The sequence below is a fragment of the Crocodylus porosus genome, unplaced genomic scaffold (assembly GCF_001723895.1).
Source record: "Crocodylus porosus isolate Cpor-Errol unplaced genomic scaffold, CroPor_comp1, whole genome shotgun sequence".
In the NCBI taxonomy this organism is placed as follows: Eukaryota; Metazoa; Chordata; order Crocodylia; family Crocodylidae; genus Crocodylus; species Crocodylus porosus.
The window spans coordinates 2275802-2297985 of NW_017728927.1; the positions used below are offsets into that span (position 1 = coordinate 2275802).

The 22184-nt window shown below is 43.3% G+C and overlaps 1 protein-coding gene across 4 annotated transcripts in view; it reads right to left on the reverse strand.

Moving 5' to 3' along the window:
• Positions 1 to 1497: 1497 nt before the first annotated feature.
• The window catches only part of TMC5 (transmembrane channel like 5), a 30542-nt gene continuing 9855 nt past the window's right edge, over positions 1498 to 22184 (reverse strand). For 3 of the 4 annotated variants that reach the window (XM_019541775.1, XM_019541774.1, XM_019541777.1), the window contains 17 exons: positions 21784 to 21874; positions 21167 to 21415; positions 19567 to 19718; positions 18744 to 18888; positions 17869 to 18024; positions 16928 to 17094; positions 16234 to 16312; positions 15630 to 15727; positions 14710 to 14805; positions 12860 to 12935; positions 10821 to 10954; positions 8844 to 9017; positions 7812 to 7890; positions 6691 to 6789; positions 3407 to 3520; positions 3057 to 3102; positions 1498 to 2388 (listed from right to left, as the gene is read on the reverse strand). In XM_019541775.1, the coding sequence (XP_019397320.1) occupies positions 2261 to 2388; positions 3057 to 3102; positions 3407 to 3520; positions 6691 to 6789; positions 7812 to 7890; positions 8844 to 9017; positions 10821 to 10954; positions 12860 to 12935; positions 14710 to 14805; positions 15630 to 15727; positions 16234 to 16312; positions 16928 to 17094; positions 17869 to 18024; positions 18744 to 18888; positions 19567 to 19718; positions 21167 to 21415; positions 21784 to 21874 (2083 nt within the window). In that variant the 3' untranslated portion in view covers positions 1498 to 2260. Of the gene's footprint in view, positions 2389 to 3056; positions 3103 to 3406; positions 3521 to 6690; positions 6790 to 7811; positions 7957 to 8843; positions 9018 to 10820; positions 10955 to 12859; positions 12936 to 14709; positions 14806 to 15629; positions 15728 to 16233; positions 16313 to 16927; positions 17095 to 17868; positions 18025 to 18743; positions 18889 to 19566; positions 19719 to 21166; positions 21416 to 21783; positions 21875 to 22184 lie in introns of those variants that run through there. The other variant, XM_019541776.1, reaches the window with a different exon arrangement.

Sequence of the window (22184 nt, forward strand, 5' to 3'; positions counted from 1 at the left end):
GTTTGGAGCCTGTGGAGCGGGGTCCCTACATACCCTGGCAGCATACAGGCATTGTGAGTTAGGAGAGAGAGGCAGCAGCAGGGCTAGGAGAGCTGTGGCTTGAGAGAGAGGGGCAGGGCACAGGCATATCACTAGCTCTCCCCCAATGTCCTCTTTTTTGAAATTGGGAATATGGTAACCGTACAGGAATGCAACCTAGCAGTGTGTAGAGAAGAGCCCAACAGGTAAGTCTGTGGAGGATAGTGGGTGGGAGGGGGAGATTGAGGCTCCCAAGGTGAGTGAGTCAGGCAGGTGCAGGTTGGACTGAATGGGGCCCTGGGGCTTGGGCAGGTCATGGGACAGAGCTGTGGGTGACTTGTCCAAGGCTGCAGCAGGGCATGGCTCCCCACTACTGTGCACACCCCTGGGGGAGCCATGGGGGACATGTGCCTCCTGGTTGTGTGTGTGGAGTGGAGCAGGGCTGCTGTAGGGCACTGGGACTCTGCCCTTGGAACTGTGCGCTGACTGCATCACATATCCCTGTCTGCCTGGCAGCAGGAGGCACAAAATGGCATCGTGCAACTCCTGGGGCAGAGGCAGCAGGGTGCAGAGCTGTGGCCTGCCTCCACTACACACAAATCCAGGGGGCACAAACTGCAAATCACTACAAACATTTGCAAGCAAACAGTTTTTTGCAGGACTAAAGGGGGAGTAGGGGCTGCTGTAACCCAAGGCAAGGGGACATGTCTGCAGCAGGTAATTCCCCAACACAGCTAAAAGTTTGCTATAAAATCCAGTGTTAGAGGCAGGCTTCCAAGTGCCAGTCTTGCCAATAGAATTTTAACCTCGAATGCTGCCAGCTGCAGAAGTTCATTTGAAATAAGGTGGGAGGCCTAGGTAAAGGGAAAACTACAACACTGGCTTGCTGTATAGCTGGGCAGTCTCCCACGTGGACTATAGGGGCTTCTTTCAAATGTTTCTTGGCCACATGACAGCCAACCTGCCTTTTAAACCATCAACCTTTCCCAGTTCAGTATTGCAGGAATAGGCCATAGATCCTCCAAAGACTGTAGTCTTGCTTGTGTAAATCTTACCTTGTCTTTCTCACAAATTCAGCTGTTGCTTCTGTCTCTACTCTAGACTGTAAGCTCCTTGTGGCAGGAATATGTCTTCCTTCTAGTCTACCACTTATGCTGCTGCTGAGTGGTAGTTTAAATTGTCACACAGGAAGAAAGCAAAAAATCTTAAGCAAAGGAAATATGAAATGATAGTGATGACAGCAGTAGCAGCCCAATGCCAGGGTCTATTCTTAAATGAGGGAAACCACATGAAAAGCTGAAGCATGAAAGGAGTAATTAAAAAAAAATGTCTAGGAATGAAAAACGAAAGTTTAAATGAACCGACAGCGGACATCATAGCCAAGCGGTGGCTTTGCAAACGAGTGACAGCTGCTGCAATAGAAACAGTAATTCACCAAGCACTGCAAACCCACAGAAACAAGAGTCATTACATTAACAATTTCCAAAGTATCCAACAATCATGACCCTTTATTTACCTTTTATGTTATCTTGATGTGGACCAGAGCTGGGGGTCCCACATACACAAGGCAAAAGGATTACTGTGGCAGTTGAGCAAGCAAAGTCACAGTAAAGAACAGCTTTTAATCAAAATTTTTACCCTGAAGTTTTGTTTTAAGATGGCTAAACTCTCCATCAAAAACAGTTCCACAGAGCAAGCTCCTTAAAGAGAACTGCTGAAGAGAGACTTTAGAGCGGAGTCATTTTTACATTCAGTTCTGGCTCACAGGTCACTTTAATAGCCACTTAAATAAATAAAAACCTGCTTATTTGATCAATACTTCATTTTTGTTCCTTTAAATCAGGTCAGAGTAGCCTGAACAAAGCAAGTCAGCTATACAAATACCATTGAGCTTCACACTATTGTACTGTGCATTTGCTCTCAGGCACAAGTTACATGGATACAATAAATATTTCCTCCCCACCTGCTCATTCTGCATACTTCAGCAAAGATTTAAACAGCAGGTGCTAGGGAAAGAGCTGCTATTATTGATATTTCTTTTATTTTTGTTAAAACTGTACAGTATATTTACTATGAAATTACAGAATTAAACCAAAACTGACACAGTACATTTTGTGATGGAATGCCCTTGTTTTAATGTTTTTTCATTTATTTATAATTGCTGCTATTAGGACTTTCAGTTATAGGTGCAAAATACTGAGGTCTTTGTTGGCAACTAATGTGCATCACTGGTTTTTGTAGTTCATGATGTAAAATCCTCTTCATCCTCGTTTTCCATTTCCCATTCAGCCTGTTGTCTGGCCCTCATAGCTAGTGCCAAGGCTTCAGAAACTCCTGGTTTTGTGCTTGGCTGCTGTCGCTCTGGATCTCCTTTAAGCACAATGAAGAAACATTGACTTTTGTGGGTGCCTGTACAATATTAACTCTGTTTGTAAGAACACTCCTGTGCTATTAAATTAACCCAGCTGCCAAGCACGTGGACTAGGGACACGTTTCTGCAACCCAGGAATGAATCAAGCTGATGTGGGAAGGTTCTGGGGCTGCTGCATACAAGCTATATGTACCTTTCAATATCGGGTCTTAAAAGAAGTAAATCTCGGCATGTGGAGGAATTCCCACCAGTCCTACTGCCTTAAGATGTGGAGTTTAATTTATGCAAAGGAATTCAATTCTCAGGTACGTGGAAGTCTGCAGCCACATTTCAAAAGCAGCCACTGATTTCAGATGTCTAACTTGAAAGCCCTGGAGTTATGGTTTCTACAGGTTCTAAAGAGCCACAGCTTCCATTGACACAGGTTAGCGCTAAATGTGCTTTTAGCTGAACCCAAGAGATCACCAGTGGGACACTCAGGAACGAACCCCTCCCCAGTAACTAATGACTATTTTTGAAGATTTTTTTTTGGATCTTGGCACAATTATGTTTCTCTTTACCTGAGAATGACAGAATTCTGTGACCACTGTAGTACTTGGAGCCAGCATACTCTAAAATTTGACAGAGCTGAACTGAAAGTTGCTTTTCTGCATTAAGTATTACTTACCAGGCAGGAAGGCACTCCTTTCTTGGAAGCCAGAGGTATAGGGAGACTGGGGGCGGAAAAAAAAAATCAAAGCAAGTCAGAAGGTTTTAGCTTTTGCTTTTAACTGTGTCTAAAACAAAACCTTGACTAAACATCCCTTTTTACCTCCAAGTCACAAGCAGTTTTGTCAAGTCGTAGTCTAACAAGTATTCTGGTTAAGTGCTTATATTAAAAAACTAAAAAGTTGTGATTTGGACAAAGAACATTCTTTACATATCTAGAAGGCCCTTCTCAGTTGGAGCACACCAGTGACCATTATCATCTTCCCTACCAGAACCTTGTTGACAGTCCCCTTATTGGATCACACATACCTCAGCACTAAAAGTGCTCTCACTTTTCTCCAGCGGCCTTTCTAGGTAGTATGGCAATGATAAATGCCTTTGCTGATCAAGTTCTCCAGGTGGCTGGTACAAAGATGAGGTTGTCTGTAACACAGAAGGCTTAAAATGAGCAATAACATACATAGACTTAATTGTAGCTCTTCAAGGGATATAATATCTCCAAGCCTTGTACTTGATACATTGGTTAGATGTTTTTCAGTTCCATTTCCTCCAATTACAACTATAGGTTTATTTTGGCCAATACCGCTGAAAGCTGGCTGCCTACATTAGAGGACACATTACATTTGAGATGCTAAAAACAAGTGTCAGTGTTGGGGAGGGCTGATTGTTCACATCTTCCCTTTAGGATTTCTCACGCAGATCCCCTGTCGCCAGATGGTGTACATTCACTACAGTTTCTTGGTTCACCCATTTCTCTCTCAAATATCGGACAGACTCGCAGTCAGTCATTACAGGATTTTACCAGGAATCTAGCAAGGCGTTCTACAGATTTCCTGGGCTTGTCCGAGCTGGAGAGATGTGGACAAAGAGTGATGTTGAAATTCAAAAGCATTCAAAAGCTTGTCTAACTCTATTCCAACTATACAGTTAGTAAAAGATATCCCCCCTAGAAATCCTTGCGTCTCATAGAAGACAAGCTAAGAGATGGGTAATTTTTAAATACATTTTTATCTTCTGTGTCTTAAAGCAGGGTTCAGTTTGGTGGATCACCCATGTTTTTTACCCAGAGATTCATCCAACCCTATACATCCCCACTGGCTGAGAAGGGATTATGTGATTTAGCGTTTTGATGTTATGGCTTTTGGAGCTGATCAACTCTAGCTACTAACTATGCTTTTAAACAGTAGGAAGAGTAGGGTAATCCTAGAAAACGGTATTTTGAGGGAGTAAGTGAAGGATCTGCCTTCATGTGAATGATACAAAGAGAAAGTGGGGTCTGTGAGGGCAGGGCTGCTCAGCTCTGGAAGAAGCCCGCATTTTCAGAAAACCGAAAATCTTGGGAATCCAATCCCTGTGAACCATGATCTCTCCAAAGCAGCAAGATGCTCTGGCCAGCAGGCAGTCTCAGTGTCCCAGCCTGCCCTGAAGTAGAAAGGTTTTCAATACAACCTTAACCAAACTAATGGGAGGAAAGAAAAACGACAATCTTCCGTGCCAGGAAGCACCCTGCTCAACGAATCCCACCAGAGTAAATGGGGGAGACAGTCGGGGTAGAACAAAACTGCAAAGTTGAGAGCCCGGCAGTAAACAGGCTGGTTGGTGCCTTTTAACCAGGGCCTGAGGCTGTGAAGATTAGTTTGATTCCTGATGCCATATGCCATCTCGTGGTAAAACGGAGAAACAAACCCTGCTCTGCACTTACCGCACAGCACCTTCTGTTAGATCATCTCAGAGGCAGGTGCATGCAGTGATCTCCAATTTAGTCATGGGGAAACCACAGGCCATCACTCAAAATGATCTGCCTGATGCTACCCACGAAGTCAGGAACAAAATTCAGATCATCTGACTCCCAGCCTCTTGTTCCTACTGCTGGTCTAGGAGACGGATCCTGTCTCCTGTTGTCCGTGCAACCATAAAAGCTCAGATCTGCCAGTCTAGATAGTTTGTCATCACTGCAAGAATCCCAGTTGCTTTAGACACCGATCATGAGCTGGACTGTGTGCATTGTAAGGGAACAAGATAGGGAGCTGTAGGAAGTAGCCTGCCCTGACTCTTCAATCTGCCTTTTTGGATACTAAGCTAACGAGCCTATTTTCTTCTCGTTGTTGTCTTCAGGCTGTTTTCATTTATCAGTATGTTGGTTTTTTGTTTGCCTTGGCTAATTCCCCTTTCTAACTAGTAATTTTGGGTGGGAGATGATGTGGGAAAAAAAGAGATACATCTTCAATGAGAGGGTGACCTCAGAGAGGAACAGGAGAGCTGCACTTATGTGAAAGAGCCCCAGAAGACTTTGAGGAAGGCATGGGAAAATGCAGCACTTCTGTTTTATTAAGCAGAAGCACACAAAGGCAAAAACAGAGTCTCTCATCATCTCTCCGAGCCCACTGTCCAGCCTAGCAGGATCCCAAATAGCGCAGGACAAGGGTGAGGCCAACAGTGGAGTCGCTCTCATCGGCTGGTATGCTTAAGGGGCACAGCTCTTGCCTAGGCCTTGTCCAACCTGGGGAGCAGATGGGATCCTTTCCTCCACCTCACATCTCCCCAACAAGCTAGGTCGGGGTGCTCAACCTCCAGCCCAAGGGGCTGGGCCACTCCTCTTTCCTCCATGGGGTTGAGCCATGCCCCCACCCTCCGGTGGGCCCAGCTTGGAGCCAGGATGCCCAGCCAGGTTGGGCCCAGGTCATGCCCTCTCCTCTCACCCCCTTGGCTGGGTGGGACTGGGCCGCACCCCCCTTTCGCCATGGAGCTGGGCTGGGCTGGGTTGGCTCAGGCCCCTTTCCCCCACCTCCCTCTCCCTGTGGGACTAAGTCAAGCCCTTTGCCCTTTTGGGGCTGTGTTAGGGCTGGGCCACACCTCTTCCCCCCATGGGGCTTGGTCACGTCCCCTCCCTCCCCCTGCGCCCCCCTCGCCCTCATGGGCCTAGGTTGGAGCCAGGATGCCCCGTCCCCCTCCACATGGCTGAATGGGCCCCTGTCATGACCATCCAGTGCCGGATTGCTACCACCAGTCGGATCCAGCCCGCAGATGGCCTGGGGACTGCCCGTCCAGCCCACCAGCCAAAAAGATTGAGCATCACTGAGCTAGAAGTTAAAGGAATTTAATTCGACTGAAACCCCACTCAGCATCCACCTTGGCTCACTTTAACACCTATTCCTTGGCCTGCTAAATTCAACCTAAAAGTAATTTCAACCTCGGAGTGGTCCATTTAATCCATTAAAATTGAACTAAATGCCTTTGACCTAAATCAACTGAAGGAGAAAAAAAAGTCTCAAAAGCAGCCTGTCTTCTTCTACCCTAGTAAAGGTATAAGAGTAGATAGCCCCTTTTGCAGCTGTCATTCCACTGGTAGAGCAGGTCTGCTTTCCTACAGTTTGTAAGCACCGAACAAGGAGCTAGCTTTCACTAGAAAGTTTTACCTCAGGCTGATTGCCAGAGTAACTGTGACCTGAAGGAAACTTTCAGGGTTGTCTTTAGAGTATCTCTTATAAAGCTGTTAACTAGGTTGAGTCAAGTGGAATTTTTGTAGGCATATTTCAAAGTGGAGGTACCAAAATAATCAGCAGCCACAACAGGAAAGCAAAAGTGAGTCTTACTCTGAACTGTTGACTTGCTTCTTTTCTTGCAGGTGTGTCCCGAGTTGATGTCTGCAGGGCTCGGAGTTTCTCAAGTAAAAACATCTTATCTTTTCCTTCCTATAATCAAGACACGTTTAATCATTAACTGAAATGTTTATATTATTGTTAGCAAAATCTCAGGGCTTGTTTACACAGGGAAACAAACTAGCAGACCAATAAGAGAGTAATAATTAAGAAATGGAGTAATTATTCTGGAACAGAGCATCCATATAAGGTAGTTATACTGGTATAGGTTGTAGCTGTGTTAGTCTAAGGACATAGGCAGACAAGAACCTTTGAGTAAATCTGATATCTTTTATTAAACCAACTCAAATAGTTGGTAAAAAGTCTTCTTTGTAAGTTTTCAGATATAAATACCCTTCGTCAGGCTGAGGAAGCATCTGCAGTAGGTGCGCGCTCCCATCCAGGAAGAGCACACACCAGCTGCAGATGCTTCCTCAGCCTGATAAAAGGTATTTATACCCAAAAGCTTGCAAAGAATGTTTTCCAGCTATTTGAGTTGGTCTAATAAAAGCCATCAGATTCACCCAAAGAACCTTGTCTGCCAGGCAGTTATATTGACATTCGTTTTGTCCTAGTTAGGCTGGTCTACAACAGAGGAAAAAGTGACAAGCCTTCAGTTTTCCAAACCCCATTAGTCAAAACTCCTCTCTCTAAGCAGGATGGATGTAGTCCCCAAAATCTGCTGAGGAGGTAAACTTCTGTGAATCTGTGAGGAGGAGTATCCCGAGGCACTGACTTACTCAAAGCTAGCTGAGAGGCAGCTGAAGGGGAATTTATAACCTCATGCCTTTAGGGAGCTGGGTAGCAAGCCTGAATGTGGGGAACAGGAGAAATTAAGTGTTTTCCTCCCCCTGCACGTGGGCAATAAGCAGGTGCCTGCAGCTGCTGTTCTAGCCAACAAGCAAGCAAGTTTTTGCAGCCATGCAGTTATCATCCAGCCAGCCCTTCTGCAGAGGGTTTTCCCCTTCCGTTCACTTATACCAAAACGGAAGCATATCTCCCTGGCGCACACAGCACAGATAATCGGCGCGTTTTCTGCTTGTTCTTTCTAGCAGGAACCCAAAAAGCAAACTTACATTTATAATTTGCTCATGTAAGAGTCTGACCATTATCTTCCTTCCTTCTATGATCTGCCAGTAAAGATATGTGATAGTTCTAAGTGGAAAATAAAGTTCAACAAATGAGTACTCAATGTTTGGGTGATGCCTCTTTTACTAGTCACTGCCAAAACAAGAGGAATTTTGTTAATTTTATACAGCAATCACATAAACAATGATGGGCAGGTATAAAATGTATCAGATGGTCTAGTGGGAAATACCCAGAGACATCTGGATGTTTATGCAAAAGAACCATGAAAGCAAGTTAACATTACAAAGTTTTGAATACTGGACAGGAACCTACTGTCCTCATCCATGTTCATTAAGTTTAATAATCCTAAAGGACAAGACCTGACTCTGCTGGAGTCCATGGGATCTTTGTTACTGATTTTTATGGAACCAAAAAGAGCCGGTTCTTAGAAGGAGCAAGTTTTAGGCCATCTGTACGTAATCAAAGTACTGACCTAGGGTTACACACACCACACTGTCTCTGCACACGCTGTGTGGATTTACTGTTATCCCCATACTACCTGTGCCCAGTGCCAGAGTAAGTACAGAACAAGAACTCCTCAGCACAGCCCTTAAATGATACTGACACCCTCTGCAGCTAGACTGCCAGGCTGGCCGCATGAATTTGAAAATCTGTGCCCAATCTTGTGGCTGCCCAATCTCCTTCTCACTTATGATGCCTTGGGTAAATCTCGGAACTACTTTGGAATAGAGCTGCAAAAATGCAGTTGTCGCTAGGCCAGGTTTATACCACTAGTGGTCTGCTGGTGTCCTGAGAGCATCAAACCCTCCTAGCGTGACTCAGTTTGTCAGCAACTTAGCATAAGTTGACTCTACCAGCAGAAGTGGTTTTTCAGACTGTGTTGAAGACTGGGGATTTTGCTGCATGTAGGTGTCACAATCTGTCCAAGCTACACAGCAGGCATTTTCACTGTAGAGAATGGATGCATCAGTTTCCCTCCCCTACTCTCCATCCCACCTCCTTCCACAATGGATACCTACATGACGATGACAGTGAGGATAAAGAAGAAATGCACGCTTTCAATTAAGTTATGATAAATCCACACCACCCAGGCTGATCCAGGATTCTTGGTCAATACGGCTATCCACCCAGACACCGCATCAAATATGGAAGACAAGCCTCGGAAAGGGCCACACTTTTCTGAAGGCTTCAACCTGGAAAAATAAGGAAAGGATATTAAAAAGCACTGCAGCAACGAGACCACTGAAGTAGCCAAGAACACCATACAATTAGGGCACTAGTTCTCTGGGCCTCAGGACTCCCATCATTTGACTAGTGATACCTCACTGGGCTAATGAACCCCCTATTATAACAGAGCAACTAGGTCTTCTGGGGAGACAGCATGCAATTGAGTTCTTTGAAGTGCAATGACTGAGCAAGTCTTAGCTGTAGAGAAGAGGAGCTTGCTTCATTGTCTACTTTGGACTTTCCCCATCTGTGACTTTTCAGATACTAATAAGCCCACCTCAAACTCCATGGGAAGAAACAAAGGCTCTCCCTGTGGTCATCTGGCACAGGTGGAAGCTCCAGCTAATCTAACAATTGCATTGCCCTACAGGTCCCAGAGGCCTTACTGCAGACTTTGGAATAAACTGTTTCCTTTCTAGATGCATCATATAGTAAAGAAGAAAGAAAAAGCTAAAACACACAATGCCACCACCTTGTTTTCACGCAGCATGAACACACATACAAGACTAGATTTTCAGTAAAAACAGGATGTGGTTCAAGATGACATCCCCTAGCAGGCGAAACAGTTTTCAGGTAAATGGTGGGGAAAAGAAGTCTGCAGACTAAGATGATAAAGATTTCAGATAATGGTAAAGCTATGGTTTAGTTTGCAGGAGCTGGACCTCAAACTAAAACATGCAAAACTGAGTTAATTGAAACCTGTGGTTTTCACTCCGAAACATCACATCTCCATCCTGATTTTGGGACCTTCCTTATCTTAACCACTTTTTGGTAGTTAGCAGGGTAGGTGGGCATAGCTGGGCTGAGAACTTTACACCTTGAAGTGCACGTCCACATTACAATAATTGCTGCAAAATAGTGCAGAGAGACTTAAGTTAGCTTCAAATTAACCCAGCTTAGCCACAGCTGGATGAAATTTAAGACCAGCTGCAAAATCTGCACAGAAACCTGCACTGAGCTTCATGCTGCCACAGCTGGATTGCTACCAGTAACTGAGCTAGCTGAGGTAAAGCTACATCAGGTAATTACACTGCAGTCACAGTGGAATGGGTTTATTATAAAAACTTTTGAGAACAGGAGGAGGAAGAAGAGCAAGATCGTCACTCAGTTCATTATTCTTAGAAAAAACCAAAACTCACTGTTACACACTATCCCATTTCTTTTCCAAGCATTAATTGCCTCCACACAGTTTGCAATGCTGTTCAGTCTCTCCACACATCTCATTCTCCAGATGGGATGGGGAACACATCAGAGGCACGTGGATTTAGGCAAAATGGAACATTGGGATAGCAGCCGAGAGCATAATTATATGTCCCCTATTACCATAGGGTAGACATGCCTCTCACAGTCTTTATAGTATTTATCCTTATAATGCCCATGTCAGGCAGGGCATGCCCCATCTAAAAAAACGAATATCTGGTTTTTTAAGTGTGACACAGATACGAAGCCCCGGATTTGCCAAAGCAATTTCAAAAGGAGGCAGGCACCTAAATGCCTTTCAGAATCTTCTTCCATGAGACTCTCCTAAGGTCACACAGAAAGTCTGCAGCAGTATACTCTCAATGTCATAAGGAAGTACTCAGCTTACCCTCCCCATGAGTTTGCAATAGCGTTTTTAAGACAACATGAATATCACTTGAAACGTTTCAGTGGAATCCAATGCAGATTTCTCTTTCACGCTTGTGAGAGTCCAGGCTACCTGGTTTGGTTTGTGATTAAGATGTGAATCGGTTCAGAGAGAAGGTCTGAATTCTGTTGATCACTCCTACCTCCAGATAGTGATTGCTACCACAGACAGCACTCCAGTAAATGAAGGGAAAAACAACAGAAAAATGAAGAGTGTTGTCATTTGAGAAGCTCTCCAGACTTTGCGAGGGGGTTGACAATTCATCATCAGACTGACCTTTAAAACAGGAAAAGAAAAAGATGCACATACACTTGCACTCTTAAAAGTGTTTTACATTCTCATTAGATGAGTTTCAGTCAATGCCATTGAAATTGCAGGTGATTTGCAAGGAATAGCATCCATCAAGAATTTCCAAAAAGTGCCTCAAAACTGCACCTCCAGCAACAAATGAATCATTATAAAAGTGCAAACAGCCTGAGGAAATGCTGGACTCCATTTGCTTCTGCAATACCTTCTATCAGGATTCCCACCCCCAACTGCCAATGTTCAAGGAAGTTTTGATAACAACTGTGGCTTAGTTTTAATTTGGCTTTCAAACTTTCACATATTTAAGGACCTATTGTTATGTATGATAATATTATTGAGTTGAGGAAGAGTCAGAAGCAAAAACTTCCCTTCTCTTCTAATTACGTCAGCTGACTAATTGTTCTTGAAAGAAGTGCAGTCTGTTAGAACCAAAACAAGACTCCATATAGTGACTCCATATATTTTAAAGCCTACTGTAAGGGAAATAAGATAAATGCGTGCACAAGAATTGCCAGGATTCTGGGTTTTGATGGGCATTAGCAGCTCTCATTTTACTACTTCATATTCTCCTAGCTAATTATGCTCTTAAACCACTAATAAGGCCTCCAAGGCTAGGGACAGACATTCAAAAGCCTGAGCCTAAATTGATTTAATCTTTGCAGGTTAGTCTAAACTGCCTAGGTTGAACCAGTTTGTAACCCAACAGACATTCCCTCTGGACTGAAGAAATGCAGGCACATGCCTGCAGTGGCTCAGGCTAGAAGCCACAGGATGGTAGAGCAGCCTTCCCTCCCTTCCACAGGGCTGAGCTGAGGTGGCGGGGGGTGGCCAGGCCCTGGCAGGATGCTCTGATTAGGGAGGGGTTTAAACCCCTACCCTGCCTGCACCATCCCAGGCTTTTCCCTGCTTGCTTCTCAAGGGGCAGATGTGTTGCCAGGCCCCATCCCTGGGCTAGCACTCCGAGGCAAAGGGGAGTGGGGGTGTACAGTGCATGCATCTGTTGATGCTACTGAGCTTTTCAATCTCCCTCTCCCTGCTTCTTCATACTGCCTGCAAACCTGACAGGCAAGGGAGCCAGCAGGGGGCTGATAACCAGCTGTGTTTGTTAGCCCATCAACAAAACAAAAGCCTCTCTCAGTAGTTCAAGCTCTTCTTAAACAGCTTTTTCCAAGGAAGGAACAGCTACCCTGCTGATTAGCTCCAAAAAGCCTTAAGCTGACACTGACACTGTTCTGTCTGCCTGTCCCAGTGAAATTGGAGACATACACACCTCTCAGCATTAGCTAACATACCACATGTCTAGGGGCTAGGGTCTGTGCTGTGGGAGATGGAAGACAGGGAGGGGGGAATCCTTGCTTGAGCAGCAAGGGAAGCCAGGCAGACCCTGCTGTGCCTGCAGCCTCCCAAAGAGCTCTGGCTAGGGAAGAGAGGGGTGGGGCCAGCCTGTTCTCTAGAGCAGACAGCACAGCCCAAGGCTGCAAAGCATTTGGGATGCTGGCAGACTCTGGTTTAACTTACACCAGGAAGGGGTCTGGGACAGAAATTGAATAAACTGGTTTGACCCAAATCAGTTAAGTCTGATACTACATTCAACCAGGTTTATCTTAAACCAGTTTCAGCCATTTTGAAATGTTTATGTGCACTGAACCTCTGTTCTGTTACAAGTTTAAACCAGTTTCTGATCACTTAAACCAGTTTATATGTAATGTCTGTCCCTAAAAGTTTTTCTGTTGATGTATTCACAAGTACAGTAACTGTCAAATTTCACTGGGTATGTAAAGTCTCCACATAGCTGCTAAAAACTGAAGTGGGAACATGTTATTGCTGAGATGCTGTATTAGGCAGAGGGCCTGGTTCTTTACAACTGCTCCTTACCTTTTTCACATAAAATATTATAAAGAAAGATATCATTTGGATAGCAGGCAGCAGAGGTGAAAAGAAGATGCCAATCCTACAGAAAAGAAGAGAGGGAGAGGGAGAGGGGCAAAAATATATGAGACCTTGGTCCTTGGTATTTGTTACACAATGTGAAAGTAGAATGCACTTCTATATTTGCATAAAAATGAAAATATATCAATAAATGAATCGGGATATTCAGGGTAAAAGTCCATCTGAGCCTAGCATAGCATAGGTGTGCCAGTTTCAGCAGCCCATGACATACAAATATTCAAATTGCAAACATCATGTCTCACCACTTTTGATTCTCCAGCTGCATGACTAGATACCCATTCAGAGCCAGGCCAGTTGGAGACAGTCTTCAGCACATGCCTAGAATAAGGCCTCTGGAGCTGTAGTGAGATGCCTGTACCATTCTGCCACCTAACCCCTAAATCAGATATTATGGAAAATTCACCATAAAAACTGAAACTAAAATATACACACATATGCACACATTCAATATATAATGAGCATGTGCATCGTGTGTATTTTATAGATACATACACATGTTTCAGGTAAATTATATATATTCTATTGCTCAGTATCTAAGCATATGCATATTATAGATGTATTTAGTTTGTTTTTAAGGTGAATTTTCTGTGTGTCTGTGTGTAGAATTCCATATAAAAGTTTCGGAAGCCCTCCCACTTCTCATGAAGAGTAACAGAATAGGGAAGAAAAATCTTGTTTTCCTCTTGCTTTCCAAGAGAATATTACCAGCTGGTGCCACACCTGAGTATGCTCAGTATATATACTGCACATGCCCAGCATATTTGTATAGGTGTGAATGTCCGTATATATGGAATTCCATACATATATCTCCATTCTGTCACTCTTCATTAGAAGTGGAAGGGCTTCAGAAACTTTTCCAATAGCTAATACTGAACAAGAACAAAGAACACAAGAAGGACATAGCTTCAACATTCCAAAATGCCCCTTCTACAGCTCCAAGTTCTCAACTGTGGCTAAGTGAGGACTACTTTACATAGGTCCTTCAGAACGTCACTGTTACTAGTTTTATGCCAACTTTTGAACAGAGAAGAGTTACCAATAAATAAATAATTTGCCTTCAGATCACAGTTTTGAGAGGGAGAGAGCACATGCACACACAAGCATCTTATCTATCAATGGGTGCATCTATATGTGAAATTAATACGATAAGCCTGGCATGTATTGTGCCAGAGTTTATTGTTCCTGGGTGCCACATTTACATGTGCAACTGGGACCAGAGCATGTGGAGTCGCGTCAGAGCAGCCCCGGCTGCCAAGGGATGCTCTTACCCAGCTCCAGGTGCTGTGGAGGGGCTGGCTAGGGTACAGATGTGCTCTAGTGCAGGGCTACCCGGCAGGCAACTCTGCACTGAAGCATCCTCATGCCACAGCCAGCCAAGTCAGCATCTACATGTGCATTGCTGTGCACTAACGAAAGCTGCTGCGGGACAGTACTCGTATATACAAGTACTAACTTACAGCACAGTTGATTAGCTTCCTGAGGCCTAATAGGGCCATATGTATAGACCCGAGACTTTACTACAGAGATAATTAGGCAGTTCTCCAGTAAATCTCTCATGTAGATATGCCCAATATGTTTGTACTGTTCTTATCTGCGGTATGCAGGCATCCTTAGGGCGTGGACATATGAATAACTTACAAAGGGTTAAAAGGGAGTTGGGCTTTACTACATGTCAGCTGCTCTGCAAAACGTTACTGGTATGTCCCTACCTCAAGCTCATTCATAATGTCTCTGTTAGCAACAGTCAATATTTAGATCATAAATTCATCTCTTACCAGGTTAAAGTTTGCACGTAGATCAAACCTAAAACATTTCGTGCAATATCAAATTCTGGCACACCAAGGTTTTTGAGGCATTTGGTTCCAATAATTCTGAAAAGTACACAAATTCATTAGCTGTAGAACATGCAACTAAGAAATATCCCAATTAATATCCCAATTATCCAGGAATTAGCATTTAATTATGTCTTATACAAAGCACGAACTTTTTGCCAACTAAGCAGCAATGGAAAATTACAACACAACACCGGTGTTGTAGTAAAATACTAATTTTTGTGAATATGCTGCATGGATGACGTAAGTCAAAGAACATTTTTCACTTCAACTAAAATTATAGCATAAGGCTGGAACAGCTAAATATAAATACAGATATACTTTTTGTTGAGGAAACTAGTTTACTTTAGTGTAAAATTCCAGCAATGCATGAATTGCAGAGTTCAACAAACTGGTAGCCCCAGGAAAGAAAGCTTCTGCTTAAATGACTGTTTAAATTGTGCACACTCCCTCTCACCCCCCCCAATTGAATATTTGCATCACTTTCTGAACCAGTGAAATCAAAATACTTCTAAATTCATATTCACTACACTCATGTTAGTTATTTTGTGAAACAATTAAGGCCAAAAACATATATAAAGACATGTATGAAAGCAAAACAGGAAAATAGACAGCTGTCCCAATCATGCCAGAGCCATGTTTCTGTTGGAACCGTCCTTTTACTACATTGAAATAACCCTGTAAGTGATCAGTCGTTAATGGTTGAAATGGCCCCACCCCTCTCCTCCCTAGCCAGAGCTCTTTGGGAGGCTGCAGGCACAGCAGGGTCTTGCTGCTCAAGCAAGGATTCCCCCTCCCTGTCTCCCATCTCCCACAGAATGGACCCCAGCCCCTAGATGTGTGGTATGCTAGCTCTCACTTACCTTCGTACAAACTCTCCAAAGAAAGAACCAAGCAAGCAAAATAGGAAGTCAACCACAACAAGACGGTAGAGATCTTGGCCGACTAACGTTTCCCAGCACTTGTAGAGAGGAAAAAATAATGTATTTAAGTCAAATATTTGTGTCTAATGTTTGAACATTGAAAATCTGATCCAAAGCCCACTGAAAGGAAAGGGAAACACTTCAGGATCCTTTAGATCAGACTCCTTTGAAGGTTCTACTTTATATTTTTCTTGAAAGAAGGACAGAGTCTGAGGCTACAGTTCAAAAATACAATGATCTATGAAGCCCAAACTAGCTGAATAAATTTGTCATATCATCCTGGCTTCTCTGAAGATTCAGGGATCCAACAAAAGGTGGTCAAGCCTGTAAGTCCAGCTCTCTCAACAGGCTGTGTGGGGCCTTTTGTATTGGAGCAAATTTCACCCTGCAGTGTATTATTTTTACATAGCCTCTAATCTACTTTTGAGTCCTTTATTCAATCACACACTACTCAATGTATACACAATATTATGAAAATGGTTAAGTCTGTTTCCCAATCTTTAAAGCAAAGATGTGTACACAAACAGGGCAAGTGAAACCTTACCTCTGTTCCTGATGTAGCCACGATGTTAAGCCAGTAGTAGCAGAGGATTCCAGTTATAGACATCTTTAGAATAACATTTCTATGAAGAAGAATATCAGTAGTTGGTGAGTCCATTGGAGAAGCCACTACCAATCACACACCACCCTTTTCTACTGGTTTTAAACTGATCTGGATTATACAGTCCGTGCTGTGAAGTCTATTCAATGCACTGTAAGCAAGACATGCAAAATTCCTCATGGAAGGACGACAGAAGTATCTACTTGGTCCTCCCCTGAGGAGGCAGCTTTAAAGCACAGTGGGGTTCCCCTTGGCTAGTGATACATGGCCTCAGAAAACCACCACCAACCAGCCAACTCACCCTCCATTTACCATCTCCCTGTCATTTGGGCCCACAGCCCAAATCCTACCGGTGAATGCTGTAGGCTGCGCCAGGCCTGAAGTTTCCTTATATGTCTGGTAGGGAGGAAAACAACAGATTTGCCTCAACCTGGGCTGAGGCACTGCTGTGCCACCAGTGGACTATTAGGGGTGGATTCATAAGACCTGTGAACAGAGTACTGTACCTCCCCTGGTGCAGAGTTGGCTGATGGTTTCAGTAGTACCTAATACCACTACAAGCTTGCTGATAATAGAAAAAGCGCACTTGACTTCAGACAGAAACCACTGCTAACTGGGAGTGAGGGGCACCGAATACCTGGTAATAGTGATGTATATCTGATTCCTGGGGTACTGAAATTTCTCTAGGAGTTCAAGCAAAGAGAAGACGAAAGGGGTGAGGAGGTTGAGGAGGGACACGACGATAGGCAACACAAGGGTGGCAGCCTGGTTTTCCAGCTCTGTTCCATCACCTTTCATGAACAGCTTAAAAAAAGAAAGAAAAATAAAGTATATGAGGCAGACTTTTCATCAAAGGCATCTTTGCAGAGGACTTTGCACTGCCCATTTCATCTCAGAGATCCTGGTGCTATTAGCAGACACCTTTTCAGCTCTCATAAGCCCAAGCAGCTCTTGGATATATAACCATCAACTCTTGCGCTGCTTGGGTATGTGGCCAGGAAGCAGAAGCCAAGCACATGACCGGGGCCTCACTGCACAAGGGATGAGGAAGGAGATAGCATTTCCTGCCTTGCATTGTTCTTCTTTCCAGTATCTAATGAAAGGCAATAAGTGAAATCCAAATCAAAAGCAGTCCTTCCTGGTTGGCTCCAAGGGCTTGCTTCTTCAACTATTCAATTATTAAAAAGTGTTCATGAGCATATTGGCAAATACAGTAGCTATTGTGGCACAAGATGGAGCAGACAAGTGGACTTATAAGGCTGCTCAAGGGTACAGGTCCTCCCTGTACACAAGGGTGGAGTCAGGCAGGAGAATAGCTGTAGGGCAACAGTGTTTGGGCTAAATCTCATCTTCCTTATGTCCCTGCGATTAACCAGTTAATCATGTCTTAAGTAATAACCCAACCACGCAGTCATACAATTAATGGTACAATAAAAACAGGGAATAAGCTATAAAGTTATTACACAAAATATGTGCAATAACTTTACGGCTGATTCCCATCGCACCTTCAATTGAATATGTGGCCAGGTTGATCAGCGTGGAAATGGAAAGCATTAGTTTACTAGAACAGGTCCTTACCTTTAGGTTGTTAATGGAGAGGTAGTAAACACAGGTGCAACACACAGCTGTTGTTCCCAAGGAAAAAATCCAAGCAGCTAGATGAATAGCAATATGAACCATCCTTTGCTTTACAGAAAGGTTCAGATCTTCAGACTTCGCTTCAGATAGGGCTTCCTGTAATAATTAGGCCCAGGCTTCAGTCAATAACCCAAAGCAACACCTGTTCGAAGTGATCACTTATAGGATTTAAGAGGCAATCTCTCAAGAAAGCTGGTGCAAAATAGTCCTCCTGACACTTGGGGGATAGACTGGAAGCCACACAAGGATGTGGGGGGAAAAAATCTCTCATACAAGTTCCACCACACTTCGCTTACAGCCACAACTCCCAGGAGTGCTTTATGTCAGTGATCCAATACAAAACAAAACAACTGATACAGATAAGAAGTAGAAGAAAAAAAGATGACAGGTGCAGGACAGTTCAGTCATGGAACAGCCATCGCGGCAGGGTCAGAACCAGGGGCAGAGTCATAAGGTGCAGAGATGATTCCCACTAAATTCGCAATACACCAAGCAAAGAAAAATAGGCTGCTTTCCTGCTTATGATTAAAAAGGTAAAACCTGTTGACATGGGTCAGAGAAACATGGAAACGAAACTTGGCAAATATCCGTGATTACTCTAGGGACTTGTGTGGAAGAGCAAATAGACATGACTGAAAAGAATCTTTTCAGATGAGTTGCTAAGAAATGCCAAGGGAACAAACAGCTCACAACAAAGAGCGAAAGCTTTCTGCAGTCAACCTAGAAGGTCAGGAAGAAGCAGCTTCTCCAAAATAGTCCTTGAGGGAAACGCACAGATTCAAGTCTATTCACACAGAACCCATTTAGTTCTTTACCTTGATTTGTGTGCTGAGGTTTTTTTGCTTCAGTCTTACAGCTTTGTCATTGGTTATATTGAAATCCCAGATGCAGAGAAGTTTCCCAGCATTTCCAGAGTAAGTTTGAGGATTAACAAAGTTATTACGGAAGGATTTTGCCATGCTGCAGTGAAAATTAAATGTACATCATTAGGATTAAGGAAATGAATGGTGGGGGAAAAAAGTGAGTTGACCTTTCAGATCACAGAAATCAATGTCTTCTTGATTAATGAATGTTGAGTCCATTTAAAGATGCTTCCTGTTCCCTTTATGGCCATATCCCTCTACAAATTTGGTGTCTCCTAACTTTCTTTTCACATTTGTTGTCAACAGTGGTTGCCTCTGCAGAGCCATTTCAACATGGCACTCGCTGGCAGGGGTCACAAACAGCAGCATTTACAAGAGATTAAATAAAATTGACATAAATTGAAATTTTTCATAGGGCTCTGGTTGCTTTGCAGTTTCTCTGCATCTCACTGAATGGGCCTGACAATGCTTTGGACATGATAACTGAGGGCATTTAATTTTCTAGGTTGCTTATTATTACGAACTGCAAACAGGAATGTGTCAGCAGCAGCTCATCCAGATCAATGATATAAGAACTGCCATTTACAGGGTCAGACCATAGGTCCATCTTGCCCAGTCTCCTGTGTCACACAGGGGCAGAGAGCAGCCCCCAGAATTTAAGACCCCCAGTTCTTACTAGGCCTGGTACGTAGAGTCCTTACTAATACTGGTAGCCTCTCAAAAACGAAGTTTTTAGCTCCATTCAAAGTGCAACAGAAATATGCAGTTACCGTACCTGTATACCAAGCTAAAGAAGCAGATGACAAAATAAATCCCAATAGTGAAAATATAGGCCAGCTGCATGTCATAAGTTGTGCTGCTTTCAATTTTTGTGATGGTAGAGTTCGTGTAAAAACCATAGTAGAGCACAGTTTGTTGAAAATAGCCCTGAAAGGATAGGAATATTAGTAAAAACCTCAACTCCCATGCTGTTGATTGAATACAGTGGAGCATTCTTGGGCCTAATCTTTCAAAACCTGATTCACATCATCCCATTTCTCTTGAGGAAGCCGTTACTACAAGTCAGAATTCAGAAGGATCAGGCCTTTCATCTCACTAGTAATAGTAATTACAACCCTCCCGACATGGAGCATAGCATTCTGAGCATGCTTCCTTCTCCTGAGGATCTAATGGGGGTGGATATGGATAGTCAGCACCTTGCAGGAATCGGCCTTTTGGGAAGAAAGGTTATTGGTGACCCTCCCAACAATGTGACAGCTGACACCTTATTAGAAGACGCCCTGATGAGTGGCTGCAATTTGAGCTTGAGCCAAGATTTGCTAGCTAGGAAGTATAACAACTCATGTTTTGTATGGATCAGCACAGAAGGAGGCTAGTCACATGCACTCAATGATGGGTTACACAAAAGTACTTCTGCTTTGAACCCAGAAATGTAGGCGTACTGTAGTTTTGCTTCTGAAGACTGAGACCTCTAAAATGCAACACTCCTCCAAAAGAATTCCAGCAGTGCCATTTATACTTCCCCTTTTCACGCTTTAATGTGTGGCTATAGCTTTAGCAACTCAAGGAGAGATGTTGGTCGTTATTCCTTAAAATTATTATTTGTTACACAAATCTCTCAACATTTAGTGCAAGCAGTGCAACTATTTTGCAATAGTCAAGCAGAAGCAAAGTGGCATGCTATATCTAATACTAATATAGCTATAAATCAGCAGTTTTCATACATAGGTAAATTAACCTAGAAGGAACCCAGATGACTACTTGAGATGAATTTTCCTTTAAAAACCATTCAGGACTTTAGATCCTGACAGTGGGAGCATGTCAATGTAAGTTAAAAAAAAGATTACAGTGGCTAAAGGCCACACTAATGTCAATAAGTCTCTCGCCCAGGAGCAGTCAGCTCTTTGCAAGGTCAGAGTCTTAGCGCTAATGAAATGTGCCAGAGTCACAGAACTAAGCCATGAAATTCTCTGTGTATCTTCAGAGGAAGGGTAACCTGGGTAGTTTCACTGCTGATAGCATCTTATCCTAATCCAGGAAGAGGGAAAAGGTGAGTACAGCCATTGTGACTAATCCGTTGTTTTCTGGAAGACTGTCAAAACAGCTTCAACAAGCTCCAAAAGCAGTGATGTCAGGGTACGATTCAAACAAAACCAATTCATTTCATTTGCATGACAAGGCAGTTATTAGTTGATTATCCTGTTCAATATATACACATGGATTTGATTTAAAATCAGTGACCAGAAGAATTTAAGAGCAAAATCAAAGCTTCCACAACTTCATCTAGCTGTTACTAAAAAATGCTTAGTGCTTTGACGTATACAATTAGATGTGTTGTACACACACAACTAATGTAGGTGTCTCTACATACTTACAGCTCCAGTGAGAAGCTCCAGGCCCGTGAATGAAAGATTATTTGATCCTGCTGCTATGAACTGAGGGATTGTTACGAAGCTGAAGTTCACAAGGAACGAGAACATGTTAAAAGTCAGCAGCCACGTTAAAAACACAAAATAGGAAAGGACGCTGGTCCCAAACTTGCCACCAATAATTTTCAGTGTCTTCTGCCATAGCTGTAATGACTGAAAAAGTTCTGACAGGCCATTTCTAAATCGTCGATAGGACTAGCATTAGAAGAAGAGGGGAGAGCAAAAGAGATTGTTAGCATGCAGTCCTCTATGGTCCTTGATATACAGTATAGTAATCAATTTAAGTTACACAATATAGTCCTGAATTTCTTACATTTATATTTTTTTAAGATAGGACATTCTTTCCTTCCACTTTCTTCTCACTTGTAACACAACACTCCTTGACATAATTTTTTAAATGCTACCTTAATATAGATTAATATTAATGGCACCATTTCCATGTGCTGGCTACTTGCCAATAGGTCAAAGAGCGGTAACACAAAATATCACTGGAGTTACCACTAATGAGATACTATATAAAACAATTTAATGTCACCTTCATGCAAGTTAGATATTACACTTACCAGGGCAATTTTGTACAGACATTGTGTACAACAGTGAATCCGAGTACTGTAGCTCACTGATTTTCTTGTTTTTTCCGTAAGGACTTTATTCCTGTGGATGAACCATAAATGCTAAATCAAGCGCTTTAAGTTAAAATAAGAAATTCTTTGCTTTAACCAGATTATTATGAATATAATTATTACCTATACTAGCTAAATACCCATAAGGAATGACGGATTTCAGGGAGGGTTTACATGACTCCCCTTTGCCCCCCACTCACCCTTTGGGGCCAACCAAGTAAAGTCTCCCTCTGTAACCGCAGCCTCCTCCTCCAGCCACTGGCGCAGGGGCTCCTGCCCCTGCCTGCCCCACCTCCCCTCCCTCCCCTCTCCTGTTCCTTCCTCCCTGCCACCCTCCCCTC